Source organism: Numenius arquata, chromosome 3 (assembly GCF_964106895.1).
Source record: "Numenius arquata chromosome 3, bNumArq3.hap1.1, whole genome shotgun sequence".
Lineage (NCBI taxonomy): Eukaryota > Metazoa > Chordata > Aves > Charadriiformes > Scolopacidae > Numenius > Numenius arquata.
In genome coordinates, this window is record NC_133578.1 from 74,741,603 (window position 1) to 74,756,193 (window position 14,591).

At 43.9% G+C, this 14,591-nt stretch overlaps 1 protein-coding gene across 7 annotated transcripts in view; it reads right to left on the reverse strand.

Annotated features, from left to right (window-relative positions):
- The window catches only part of TSNARE1 (t-SNARE domain containing 1), a 478,617-nt gene that overhangs the window by 367,088 nt on the left and 96,938 nt on the right, over window positions 1–14,591 (reverse strand). For 6 of the 7 annotated variants that reach the window (XM_074145148.1, XM_074145150.1, XM_074145146.1 and 3 more), the window contains one exon: window positions 6,597–6,719. In XM_074145148.1, coding sequence (XP_074001249.1) covers window positions 6,597–6,681 — 85 coding nt within the window. In that variant the 5' untranslated portion in view covers window positions 6,682–6,719. Of the gene's footprint in view, window positions 1–6,596; window positions 6,720–14,591 lie in introns of those variants that run through there. The other variant, XM_074145151.1, reaches the window with a different exon arrangement.

Consider the following 14,591-nt stretch of genomic DNA (forward strand, 5'->3'; position numbering starts at 1 on the left):
AGCCACTAAAGCTGCTCATGCCTCCCAACCGTTAATACCCAAGCCTAACAGAGAAATTCAGGGAAGATCTGCAGCATGTACGTCCTAAAATCCAATTTAAAATCCCCTCCTTGCTCCTAAATGCTTCCCACCCGTGGTAATTCATCCTAATCCCCAATCTACCTGCTTACATCTGTCGAGCCCTTCCTGACTGCTGATCTTTAATCCCTGCCCACTTCTACCTGCCAGTGTCTGTCTCCGAGCAAACGTCAACCTGGAAGAAGAGCGAGTTAGCGATGATATTTCTGGACTGACAGCGGGGAGAAAAGCTTTATTCCTGTTTTTTTTTCACTGAAATAAAATTCCATGTGTGTCCATACATATTTGGGTCAGCTGTTTACCCCTCCATAATGTACAGAAATGAGGTTTTATATGTTCTGCAAATAAATACATCCTTACAGTTAGGCTGCAGAACAGAAACCCACAACTACAGCATTTCAGTATCTGTAGAAATCTCCAATCCCATTTTGCTGGCAGAAGCAAATATTATAAAACTCCACTTGCATCTTCAAAGAGAAAAAGAAGAAAGCAACACATACACAAAGGATGCTAAATTCTGTTTTCCTAATTGATTAAGGAAGACATATTCCACATCCTTTAGAACTGCATTAATTAGATAATTTCCTTTCGGGTTTTCTGTTCAAGATTGGGACCACTGGCATGATTTTTACATGTTTACAGTAAAATGGCTCTGAATGATCAAGACTAACAAATAAAATTGGTAGAGAAAAAAGAGTTTATCTTTACCCAAGAGGTTTTGGGTTTGGGTTCTTTTTTTAAATGCTATGAAGTTGTCAGCTCACCCTCACATATTTCATTAAAACATTTCTTTATTCCAATGGTGTGCTCTGGTTTTGCTAGTTATATAAATAAATGCATAACCACCTAACTTCCCCGAAATACTGAGATTATAGTGAAACATTTCTTATAATGTGAAAATTGCCAGAAGGGATAGGGCAGAGGTTTTCAAAACAAACAGTTTCAAAGTTAATTCGTGTATGAAAGTTAATTCTCCTGGCAATTCCATTTGCTATAAAACATGTTGTTCATTATTCTTTAATATGTTTTCTTATGTTTAGGTTTATTAATTCATTAAATCACTGCTAAGATCTCTAAGAACTAGATGTAAAACAGAGAATATCCACTAAATTTAGTGAAACTGGACCAAGAAAATAAATTTATAATGTTTGGAAGTCTTGCACAATAGCTAAGAAACAATGTGAAAGAATTCCTCTGTACATGCCACAAAAAGCCTGCCGAGGTTGTCTAGTGGGAGAGATCATCTTATTACGATTTTCTTATAATTTCTGCATCTAGGCTTTGACCAGAACTTTATTTCGGGCCAATTGATAAGTTATTTAATACAATACCCAAGTTCTCTACTTCTGTGTCGCCATAAATCCAAGAAAATATGACGGCACCCAAGACTTAGAAGTGAAAGTCAGTCATTAACATTCTCAGAAACTTTTAACACAATGTTTGATGAGTCTTTTTTTTTTTTCTTTAATGCCATATAAAACTGAGTCAAGACCACTTTCTTTTTACAGTAATATTTGTGAACTGATCTACGCATGACAGATAAAAGATGCTACAGAACGTCGCACTATGAGTCCTTCCTTCCATTCTACACTTGATGGGACTCCATCCCAAACACACGCTTTGGTTATATTACGGAATGTGACCGAGACACAGTCCAATCCTTTCAGTTTTAAACACTTTATCTTTTAAAAACAAACAAACGCAAGCCCCTGATACTGGATAGTAGCTTTGAATCTCCCTAAAAGATTCAAAAATTTAGTTCTTGCTGGTTTTCACTGCTTTTAACTCTTTCTAAGGACACTTAACTGCACGGTTGGGTCCCTCCTTGCTCCAGTGATGAACAGTTGCCATAACCAGACCTAGACCATCTTCCAGACCCTTTGGACAACGCTGAAATGACCAAGGGTTTCAATGCGCCTTTAACAAAGCATTGCAAGTATTGGAAGTCATTTAAGAAGATAATACAAAACCAAAGCAGTATGCAGGTCCCAATATAGCAAAAGGATTAACCACATGCTTAATGTTAATTAACCTCAGGAGGACTCCTTGTGTACTTAAGAGTTTGTTATGTGCTTCAGCACTTTGCAGTATCAAGATGCAAAGCTGGAAGTGGATTCCTTCCCACGGTTTGCCATCAGACCCGGAGATGCAATGAGACCACGTGGTGGTCAGGCCACGGCACTGGTCCATACACGAGGTTTTGAGTGAGTTTTGTCTACAGAACATCTACTCCAGCTTTAGCCACTAGACCTGGGTCTCCAGCAATGTTCCTGCCATCCTCATCCCACCGAAGGTGTCATGACCAGCATGACCATCTCCCTCCCATGCAGCAAATGAGCTCTGCGACTTTGCCAACCTAAAGGCAACATGAGCCCCGTGATGCATTTTTTTGAGGACAATTAACTTTCCAAAACTTCTAGGAAAAGAGCAAAATGGGATTGGAGAGGACAGAAGGATGGTTCAACTGCTAAGACAGGACAAAGACAGCATTGCCAGCACTTAGATGTGACTTTCCACCCAGGAGTTGGGTTTTCTCACCACAAAGGCAGGTAGATGGTAGAGAGGGGAGGGCAAAGAAAATTACAGACCTGATTCCTGGAAAAATGTTAGAACAAATCATTTAACAATTGCTAAGTATCAAAATGATAATTAGGTGACACATACCCAGCAAACACTGCCAAGAACAACCTGCACGGACCAATCTCATTTCGTTCGGTGACAGGATAACCAACCTGGCAGACCAGGAGAAAGACACACGTGCAATGTGTATGACTCTGGCCACACAATACCTTCATGAGCCACCAAAGGAAAAATGGTCTAGCCGAAGTCACAGTAAAATTAAGCACTGACCCAACGGTCCCTTGAGCGCACCCAGAAACGTTGCACCTGGAATATGAAATTACCCTCACCCCTTTCAAACCTGGCATTTAATGTCCAGGGCACAGTAAGGTTAATAAAAACAGCATTAAAAATTTCCTGGCTTGTGGCATTTTAATTCAAGCTATTTGAATTCCCTGACCTCTGTGCCTCCCTGTGTAAGGCAGGTTTTGTTCATTTTCCCCACGAAAAAATATGGGTTTGGGAAGACAGGTTGAATATGGTAGAGAGTGCAGGTTGCACACAGCAAAATCGTAAGAATTCAGGGTTTAATTCCTACTGCTGTACAGTGCTTCCTCTCTGTTTATTTTAGACGTGTCACGTTACTTTAAAAAAAAAGTATTTTGAAGTCATTTCAATCATTTTTAATTCCTCAGGTTAAAAAATAAAAACAAAAATAAAAAAAACAACCACAACCACCCTCTACTACCTACTTTTCAACTTCTCCCTGTAACACCAACGCACAGCTGAAGCCCAGAGAAGCACCTACAAGGAAACAGGGGAAAACTTGGTTTTATATGGATTTTGGGGAGCAGAACAAGGATGCGAGATGCAGAAGCTGCTGGAGGAGGTCGTAACTCACAGGTGCAAAGCAGGGACATGGCTTACGCCTCCACTTGCTACTCCTCGCTGTTCTTCAGTGGCTGTGGGATGACACTGTCAACCCCCAAAACTGCTACACTCCAAGTAATCCCGGTGGTCTTCCTTGTGACACACCTTAGGGTGTCACACACCCTGGTTAAGGATAAAGAACATTTGAGTGTTGCTAAGTGTGACTTCTAATCCCTCCCAACAATTTCCGATAGAAAAAAAAAGTAATAAAAAAGTAGACTTTTTTTTTTTTTCAAGAAATCCTGGATATCCACCAACACCATCAAAAGCAGAGTTTGAACCAGAGATGTCTGGAACCCAGGAGTCCCAAGCAAACCAAATGCCCCAAAGAACTACCTCTGGGATTCCTCCCAAAAGTGCTGCAAACAGAGCCTGTGGGTCTCTCTAATTAGGCTGGTTGGTGAGGGTAACTACCACAGGGAGCTACGCAGGTTCAGATACAGCATCTCTGATCGAGACACACAGAAAGAAGAAAAGTTTCCAAAAAGTTGCCCTTGGCCAACACAAAGCCAAGTTGCCCTTGGCCAACAAAACCAGGTTCCTTCCCTTGAAGTCTTTTCCATAGCATCTAAGCCAAGGAACCAACTCATTATTTAGCAAGTCCGCAACCAATTTTGGCTTGCTGGAAAAATCAACCCTAAGGTCCTTGGAGATGTGTCCATCACAATGCCACCTGAGATGAGGTGTGCATGCATGGAGGGGAAGCCAGCACTCAACTCCAATGAGCACTCAACTCCAAGATGTAGGTCAAGAAGTTAACAGTCTCTGGCCGGGCAGCTGACAGACTGTGGCTGTCTCAAGAAAGCTGATATTTCTCCATCAGCTGCTTTTTGCAACCCACGGAGGGTGGCTTTAGCATCACATCAGTAACCGCCAAATGATGGGCAAGCCAGGCACAACGAGGCATCTCTTCAAATATTTAGAGACTGCAAGTGTCTTGAATTATTCTGTGTATTTGCATTAAAAATAGCGGTCCTTTCATACAGCACAATAAGTATTCATGTTTTTTTTTAACCTAAACTACAATCCACTGAGTTTCATCATTTGTCCAGCCCACATTTCAATCCTCTTTTCTTATGGTTCTTTCATTGTGCCCAAGTATCTCATTCTTCCTTGCTTTTATGCCTTTAATTTTGCCTCGTAGAATAGCCGAAAAATCACTATTTACAACTGAACAGACAACTCGCACTTACTTCAATACCTTCTCCCTGTTCAAAGGAAAAAAATACCCAACATAATTACATTCAAACTCGTAAGAAAACAGAAAAGCAAGAGCAACCTCGATGCTTCTTTTATATTTCCATCCAGGGGGAACAGCTATTTGCAAAACAATGAAGTATTTTCCGAACGTTTGCAACCTTCAAAACTTGAAAACTCGAGTCAGGCTGCCTTAATGAACATCTCTGCCGAAAACAGAGGCAGTTGAAGAGATGTTCTTCCCCATGCAAAGGGATAATGCAGCCCTTTGCCATGTTGCAGGATCCCCCAAGACTTCTGCAGAGGTATGAACCCCCAGTTGTGTCTCCACCGTAGCCACTGCAGCCTCACCCTGCGGTGCCAACCAGACCCAGGACCAAAATTAAATTTGAGAATATTAGAAATATTAAAATGTGAGAATAATCATGCACTCTGGTTCATGAAGGACAGGGAACTGCTGGAGAGGGTACAGCAAAGGACTACAAAGATGATTAGAGGACTAGAATATCTCTCTTGTGAGGAAAGGCTGAGGGACTTGGGTCTTTTGAGTCTGGAGGAGACTGAGGGGGGATCTGATCAACGCCTCTAAATACTTAAAGGGATGTCAGGACGATGGGGCCAGTCTTTTTTCAGTGGTGCCCAGTGACAGGACAAGAGGTAACGGGCATGAACTTGAACATAGGAAGTTCCATCTCAACATGAGGAAGAAATTCTTTACTTTGAGGCTGGCAGAGCCCTGGAACAGGTGGTGGAGTCTCTGTCTCTGGAGACATTCAAAACCCACCTGGATGTGTTTCTCTGCAACCTGCTCTGGATGACCCTGGTCTGGTAGGGGGGTTGGACTAGATGATCTCCAGAGGTCCCTTCCAACCCCATAACATTCTGTGATTCCGTGAATATGCTCCAGCTAATGAGGCTCACTAAAAGCCAGACTAGATTAACCCAGATCAGGACCTACAGCAACCGCCCATCTGGATCAGGATCTGGTGCATATCTGGGCAGCTGGAGATGTAGTCTTATCTGCTTATGCCCACCTGGGCTGGCCTCTTGAACAGCAGCTCAGCAGTGGGCAGGATGAGACCTACCTTCCATCTCCAGCATGAACCAGCCTTGTGTCAACAGGGACAACCGTTATGCTACCCACCGTTCTTCTGGCAAAGGATGCCTCCTACAACTTGCCTGTGTCAAGAAGGGGACACCATAAGGTCAACGCCTTCAACACACACAAGCAGGAGGTTATAATCATGAGCCACACTCCACGTTATGACAGACACATTATGAACATCCTTGTATGAAGCACAGCTGTGACTTGCACATTTGGGACCATTTCAGATACACAGGTTGACACCAGGATGGTTTTCTCTTTCTAAATTAGCATTTCTAGAGTCCTTTGGGGGAAGGGGGGGAAACAGGTAAGGAAAGCACATCTGGTCTTTGCTTACAAACATGCCACAAAAATAGAATCCACAGCCATTTGCAAGACACTGGTTATGATTTCAGCATTTCCTGAGCAAGTTTTTGACCCTGTTGCCACATCCAGGTCTAGAGAATATTCCAAATATCTTCTCCTAGTCACCCAAAATAGCTCCAAACTCCTCATCAGCACTGGTCTCCCACGTTGCAGCCTCAAGTCCTGAGCACAGTAACACGTGGTGCCTCATCACACAAATCGAATTCCACAAAAGTCAGTTTTTCACCTTTGAAAATCATCAGAAATGACCTCCGGAGAGAGTGTGATATTTATACACCAGCCACACTGAACATGAGCAAGTAAAACTTTGGTCCCCAGGGACTCAGGTAGAATAAATGACAGCAAGGGATCGATACTTTACCAAGAGGTTGATAGCCTTGTCTCGAAGGGCCTCCAAATGGATTCCTACTCCCAAAGCTACTACCGTCAATGGATCCATAAGACATTTTCTAGATAGCAATGGATGCAGGATTATACTTCAAACCTAAGGAAACAGAGAAAAAGATACAACACCGTTAAAAGTCAGTTAAACCCCAGTATTCTAAGAAAAAAAAAGGAAAAGAAAAATGCAAATTAAAAAAATATGGGACCATCTCCAAACTTTAGGATGCCCACCTCTGGAAAATAAAAGCACTAAAATCCAGGTCTCCTGGACTGCAGCTGATCTTGGGGGCAAACAAGTCATTTGTCCTCCCTGGGCCTTATTTTCTCCGGTGATAAAGGGCAACCATTTATCTGCTTCAGCCGCAGCAAGACTTTTAATTCCTCGCTGTTCACCAAGTGCTTTGAGATCCCGAGCTGGTAGGCAAAGACCAGGCACTCGATCAAAAAAAAAAAGGTAATGCTGTCTTCTGGAACATTACCACTACGCAGCTGGCTAGGAGTCTATCCATCACACTGCAGTCTTGATGAGCTCTCAAAAGAGACAGTTTACTGCTATATTATAAGCTCCTGGGCCTCTAGTATAAATATTGGAGCCAGAGTTATTTTTTCTTCCTGGTTTAAAAAAAAAAAAAAAAAGCTAAGGCCTAAGGTAGCACAAGCAGAAGGAAATCAATGCAGCACTGTCAGACAAATACTACTTCTTCCCCCTTCTCACCTCCTCTGTCCACAGGTGTATTCTCACAACAGGCCCCAGACACCCTCCAGCATGTCAGCAGGGTCCCAGGACCTTAATATTAAAAATAGTTCAACTCTAAGGCATAGAGATCATAGAATCATAGAATGGTTAGAGTTGGAAGGGACCTTAAAGATCATCCAGTTCCAGCCCTCCTACCATGGGCAGGGACACCTCCCATTAGACCAGGTGTCTCAAAGCCCAATCCAGCCTGGCCTTGAACACCTCCAGGGATGGGGCATCCACAGCTTCTCTGGGCAACCTGGGCCAGTGTCTCACCACCCTCACAAGAAAGAAATTCTTCCTAATATCTAATCTCAATCTCCCCTCTTTCAGTTTAAAACTGAAATGATGACAACAAAGGAAGAGAAGAGATAAAGGTGCTACATCAGTTGGGGCATGATATAGGAACAAACCCATCTGCTGCTTCCTTACACCAAGACTATGAAAAAATGCACCAAAAAGAGAAAATCAGGAGGCTGTGGGTAGAGATTTATTCCCTGAAAATGGCAGAAGTCAATGCTGCCTACTTTGTAGCCCTTCATCAAGTGGCAATGCTGCAGTATAGCAGCATGGGAGAGTCCATTGGAGAGGACATGCTGGTGTGAGGTGACTGGGAATACCACCGGCCCTTCACGCAGAGAGTTCCTCCATCTTATAAATGTCATTTGTTAACTGAAGAACAACCAGAAAAAATGGGCTGACAAACCACCCTCTCCAACGAGCACGTGCAATCCCTTCAGTGTGATGGCAGTATCACAGAATGGTTTGGGTTGGAAGGGACCTTTAAAGGCCATCTAGTCTAACATCCCTGCAATAAGCAGGGACGACTTCAACTAGATCAGGTTGCTCAGAGCCCCGTCCAACCTGACCTTGAATGTTTCCACCTCTCTGGGCAACATAGGCCAATATCCCACCACCATCAGCGTAAAAAACATCTTCCTTATAGCTAGTCTGAACCCTCCTTCTTTTAGTTTAAAACCATTATTCCTTGACCTATCACAACAGGCCTTGCTAAAAAGTTTGTCCCCATCTTTCACATAACCCCCCTTTAGATACTGAAAGGCCACAATAAGGTCTCTCCAGAGCCTCCTCTTCTCCAGGCTGAACAATCCCAAATCTCTCAGCCTGTCCTCACAGCAGACATGCTCCAGCACCTCTGATCATCTTTGTGGCCCCCTCTGGACCTGCCCTAACAGGTCCATGTCCTTCTTGTACTGAGAAAGATGTTGGGGTTTAAGGCTGGATGACATGAGATGCAATGCTCTGTCCTGGGCTTGGACACTCAATTTGCACGTGGCCTGGACCGGCCACTTTCCCTCCAAAGTGCAAAAAGCTGGAAATGGCCTCCAGTTCGTAAGAGGTTCTTGATTCATGGCCACATGCCACATGATGTCCTGATGTATGCATTGATAGATGCCTCAGCAGAGAGCTGAAGTCTCTTTTGGGGTGCACCACCACAGTGGTATACTTGCAACTATTCCTTTGGTTTGCCCTCCATGGAGATCAAAGCACCAGAACTTCCCAGTTCTGGACTGTACTGGGAACAGCCTAACGGTCTCAGGTACCTCTTGCACTTCATTCTCCTTTTTTCCTTTCAAAGTTTCAAAACCAAGCAAAAGATTACTGCTGAGATTCGCCAGAATCTCAGGGAAACTCTAGGACTAAAGGAATCGCTCACTATCCTCCCTTAATTGGGCCAGACACATAAAAGAGGATGAAAGTGCTACTGCCTTAAGAGAGCAAGGGATGGGAGATAAAGCCATTAAAAGTGGAGAAAATCCAGGGTACAGCTTTGCCTCCCAGCCTCAGTGTACCACGTACACACATAACTGCATCTGAGGCTGCAGGTGCCCCTAAGCCATAAAATCCTGTATTTTTGGAAGAGGAGCCTTCAGTCCAAACCGATGGTAGGCAGCCTGAAACAGCCCAAGCAGCCAGAGAGAGGGTGAGTGCCTGGATTTGTGCGTCATCGAGGACACAGAAAGTGAAGTGAACAAGAGGGAAAGTAAGTTAAAACAAACCGTCTGGAAACCAAGGATTTCCAAGACACTCAACAACACAACTGAGTTGAAAAAACTATGCGCACCACAAATACATAATCTATCATGTCTTGATGGAAGTTCTTTGCAACCACTAAACACTCCAAGGAACAGATGAAGATGCACTTGGGGAGTCTGAAATGGACTTGAGAACAAATTTGGCCTGTTCCAGGTCTCTCAGGGTTCTCAGGTTAGCCCACAACTACCACAGTAACGCAACCTCCACTGCAAAATGCAACCCAAGATCTCGCAAGACCTTCACCTTGGAAAATAAGGGGACATAAAAGACAGTTACAGGAAAATTTCTGGGTAGGGATAGGGACTTATCTTATTTTCTTTACCTCCCAGCGTGGCTACAGATTAAGACCGCTGTAAGCAGGGAAGGAGGGCAACAAAAAAGCTTAAAACTGCTCTTCTGTAGAGAGGTTGATCCTGACTTTCTTTCTTTCTAGAGATAAGCAAGTGTAAGTATTTTCTTCCATGACTTCCCCAAGGCCACACACAACAAATGTGGAGTGAAAGTCTACATCATGTTGTAAAATGACTTGATTACAACTGGGCAAGTGTTTCTTTGGCAAATAGTGAATGCATCTATTTTTTCCCCAACAGAGTGGTGTGAAAGAGGGAAGGGAAGAAAGGCTTTTAGAGCACTACAAATGTTTCAAGTTGATTTATCCATTTCAAAGCATGCTTCCATTTTAAAACTTTTTCTCCCTGTAAGGGAGGAAAAAAAAAGAAAGAACTGAAAATGAAATATTTTGGTTTAGTTTAACCAACCATTTTAGAAACAACCACCTCCCACCCCATCCTACAAAGCCATTGAAATATCCCTTATTCACGCAGCTCCAGAACTACGCTCCTACCCCACAGTAATATATTTACAGGAACATTTAAGTGCGGATCTAAATACCTTTAATTTGATTGGCAATCAAAGCATTTCCCTCTCCATCCCCATGGCACCTCCCAAGTCCTTTTGTCTACTGCTCCTCAGGGAGACTTGTCCAATTTACTGTGAAGGCAGTTTGTACAAATTGGAACAAGCATTGCCTAACATACTAGAGACAGGGAAATAAATACAAAAAAAAAAGGAAGGAAAAAAAAAAGAAAAAAAGAAAAACATTTTAGCACAGCTTCATCCTCATCACCTAAAATACAAATGAAAGAACAACCATACCCAAGTCCAACTAAAGGGACATCTATCCTGCCAGAGGTATGAATTTGTGTTCTTCACTGAAATGGTTGTCAAGCACTGGAACAGGCTGCCCAGGGAAGTGGTGGAGTCACCATCCCTGGAGGTACTTAGAAAAGGGATAGACGTGGTGCTTAGGGACATGGTTTAGTGGTGGTTTTGGCAGTGTTAGGTTGATGGTTGGAGTCAATGATCTTAAAGGTCCCTTCCGACCTAGACAATTCTATGATTCTATAAGCTCTGCTCTCTCCATTTGTATTTTGAGCTGTGAGCTGGATGATGGGATGGGGATTAGCCTCATTAAACACACACACACAACACCAAACTGGGAGGTCAGGTGAGAGCTTCAGCGTTCAGAACAACCCTAACAAACCAGAAGTGATGTTTGACAAAGAAAATAAGATGCTACGTAATTCAGGACAACTGCAAGGACCTGAATTTTGGAGCAGCCAAACAAGCACACAAACGGAGAGTGGGGAACAACTGGCCAGTGCTGCAGAGGAGGATGGAGGGATGCTATGGGCTGCAAACTGAACATGAATCCGCAACGACGTTTCCTGTAAAAGTGGCAGGCATCATCATGGGATGTATAAATAGGATTACAATCTTCTAGACAGGTGAAGTAAACCTTTTGCTTGACCCCACACTGAGAGCCCTCAGCTGTAGGCAACAAGCTCTGGCACAGATTTTGCCAGAGACTGAAGAGAGTCTAGAGGGAACTTGGAGAATGACAACAGGTCAAGAAAACATGACCTGCTAGGAAAGACTGATTAAATGGGGTTGCTTTTTGCCTCTAGAAGGGAAGATTGATGGGAAAACTTGAGCGTTCAAATCTGTGCAAAGCTGCTGTGAAAAGACAAGGAGCAAAATATTCTCTTCATTTGTGTTGGCCAAGGCAAGGGAATAGCTATAAACCAAACTGAGACACTGGGAGAGACTATGAGGAAGGACAGAGCACCTCTGGGAACAGGAAACATGAGGAAGGTCTTCTTACACCTGGAGGTGACAAGACTGGCTAACACTGGTGAGGGGCCAGTACTGGGTCCAGACATATTTAACACCTTCATCGATGACCTGGATGATGGGGCAGAGCATATCCTTAGCAAGTTTGCTGATTACACCAAGCTTGGAAGAGCAGCTGAAAGACCAGAGGGTCGTGCTACCATCCAGAAGGACCTGGACAGGCTGGAGAAATGCTCCAGCATCACAGAACAGTTGAGGAGACCATCTAGGCCAATCCCCCTGCTCAAAGCAGGATCAGCTAGAGCAGGTTGTCTAAGACTGTGCGCAGTAGAGTTTTAAATATCTCCAAGGATGGAGACTACACAATCTCTCCAGGAAAACTCTGGCATTTGACATCCATAAACTGAAGTCTCTCCTTGGTATCTAACCAGCCATGTCATCAAAATGCAGGTGGTGGCCGTTTATGAGATGGGAGGAAGGGATCACACAGGCAAATGTCATCCATTACAAAACTGGTTGCAGACACAGAACTTCCAGTCTTGCATTTTTGCAGGCATCATAGGCTGAGCATTCACTCTTCTCAGGTCATGTCCATCACATCATAGGAAGGACCTCCAGATTCCTCAGGAAAGAGCATTAGGAACTTGGCTGTGGGTTCAATGGGACCTTCTGGCAGGCAAATAGACAGCTGAAGCCAAAACCAGGCATCCAGGTGAACTCCTTGTCCTGAATTTCACAGTGAGCTGTTGGTGCTGCCGGGCTCCTCACCAGGACTTCTCCTGCCTGGCCTGGGGAATGGCACTGCTACCGCAAAGTGGGATGTTTACCGTTCAGCTCTAGAAAAATAAAATCACAGACCATTTGGATAATAATTACCTGCGTTAATGAATTCAGGGGGTGGTGAGAGCAACAGCACTCCTGTACTCTATTCCCAGCCCTACCACTGCCTTGCTAAGGGACAAGGGCCTTCACTGGCGGCTTCAGAAGTGATTAGTAATGAAGACATCCATTTCTTTATGACCAACCAGAGATACATTTTTCCGAAGTTTTTAACTCAGAAAAAAAAAATAAATAAAAAAAAAATCCTTGTACCAACCAGCCTGACCTTCTTCATAACGAGAGAGCAGATAGTTTCACACAAATCAGCTTTACGCATCCACCCCTATAGCCTCTGGTCAGACCAGGTCACCTCCTTCCATAAGAGCCTCTCCGAGGCTCCAGTTAATGAAGGATCAGCCCCAGCCAAAGCCGTTAGGAGAGCTGCGTCCTCTTACCTCCTGAACTTGGCTGTTTGATCTCTGTTGCCTCTTAACCTTCCTTCAGATGAACTAAACAGACTGACCCCCTTTCATTTCTCACTAGGAGACTTGGTTACCAGCACACAAATCACAAGGAGAAGGGAGAATACTCAGGATTGTATCTGCTTTCCATACAGCTGACTCCGTTTCCCTGCCTATAAAATGGATAGACAGATACGGAACCCTCCGTTTCACAGGAGTAACTTGATTAATACGAACGCTTTCTGAAGCCGTGAGATGAAAGGGCATATTTGCAAATTGTGCTGCTTTCCCAAATCCCCTCTAACAGTTTGTTCCCGAGACGCGACTCTGTCACTCGTGTCACAGACAGGCTGCTTTATAACGTCTCTTCTCAGGGATTTTCTCAATTATTAAAAACAAAACTCAACAAACCTTTATGCTGTTCACCTGCAAAAAATGCCCCTTTCCTCTTTCTCAGAGAGTCAGAATTTATGAACAAGCTCTGCTGTGGAAGCACTACATTTCTTTTTTTTTTTTTTTAATCAATGGTTTTAACATGGAGTTGGTGTAATTGCACAAATCCCCGAGCGCTCGCCGAGCTCTGTAACACGACTGTCAGAGGTCAATCAGAATAGCTGTAGGGGATGACTTTCTTCTTTTTCAGAACAGTGCCTTTGAGGTAATTTATGCTCCTCTGGATCTTTTGTGATGTTTGTAATATTAACGTCGTGTTCTCGGGTGGCTTTGAGCAGGCAAGGCGAGGAGGCAGCGCTCAGGAGCTGAAGAAGTGAGTGGCAGGAGAGCGGTCCAGGAGCGATGCTCTGCATGAAGCAGGGCCAGGGATGCAGCAAGACACACGCTTCCTCCCGCTTTCCTTCCCAATTAAGTTTTAATGCTGATGGGAGGTCCTTGGAGAGTGTTCCCATGGCCTGAGGAGCACACTGTCCAGCCTGGGATGACATGGCACAAAATACGGCAACAACAACAACAAAAAAAAAACAACGCAGGAATTTATATCAATAATCAGACTTTTTACAAATTAAATTGGCTTCCAGAAACTTCTAGAGACACATATGTAGTATTTGACAGGCACAACGTCACTTGTGACTGTAAACAACCTCACCCAAGATACTGAAGCACGTTCTTGTCTATCCTCCTCCAGCTGAAGCGTAGCATAAGGTGAAGCCAACGCCTACAGCCCGAAGGCACCGTGGAGTAGGTGCAAAGTAAAAACAGCACGGATTATCTCAGAAACGAGCTGCTTCTGCTGTTCTGGAGATTTGCTATGAAACAATGAGGAAAAAAAAAAAAAACCCTCTTTTTGCATTCTTCCTCGTCAATGCCTTATTTCAGGAGAGCATCTGATCACTTTCTAACAGACGTAGTTCTTCTTCCCTGCGCTCTAACTGCCATCGTAGATGTCTCCGGGACCAGAGCAGTTTGTCTTCGGAACAGATACTATCAGGACAGGCTGCAAAGTCAGAGATAGCGAGACAAGATATCCATGACGTTTTATGGAGATAAATACTGAGCCCCAAATAGAGACAGCTGGTTCGCTGTGCTTCTAATTGGGATGACACTAAGAGCTCTGGCCGGTCTCAGCGCACTTGATCGCAACCTTCACTTCACCTTGTTTTTCCACCAGCTCAGCAACACTATGCAAACAGTTTCTGCCTAACCCCATCTCTAACCAGTCAGTAAGTCCCAAGGTCTGTGGCCAACAGGACTCATCAGGTACACCAGACCCTTTCTTGGAATCATAGAATGGTACGGGTTGGAAGGGACC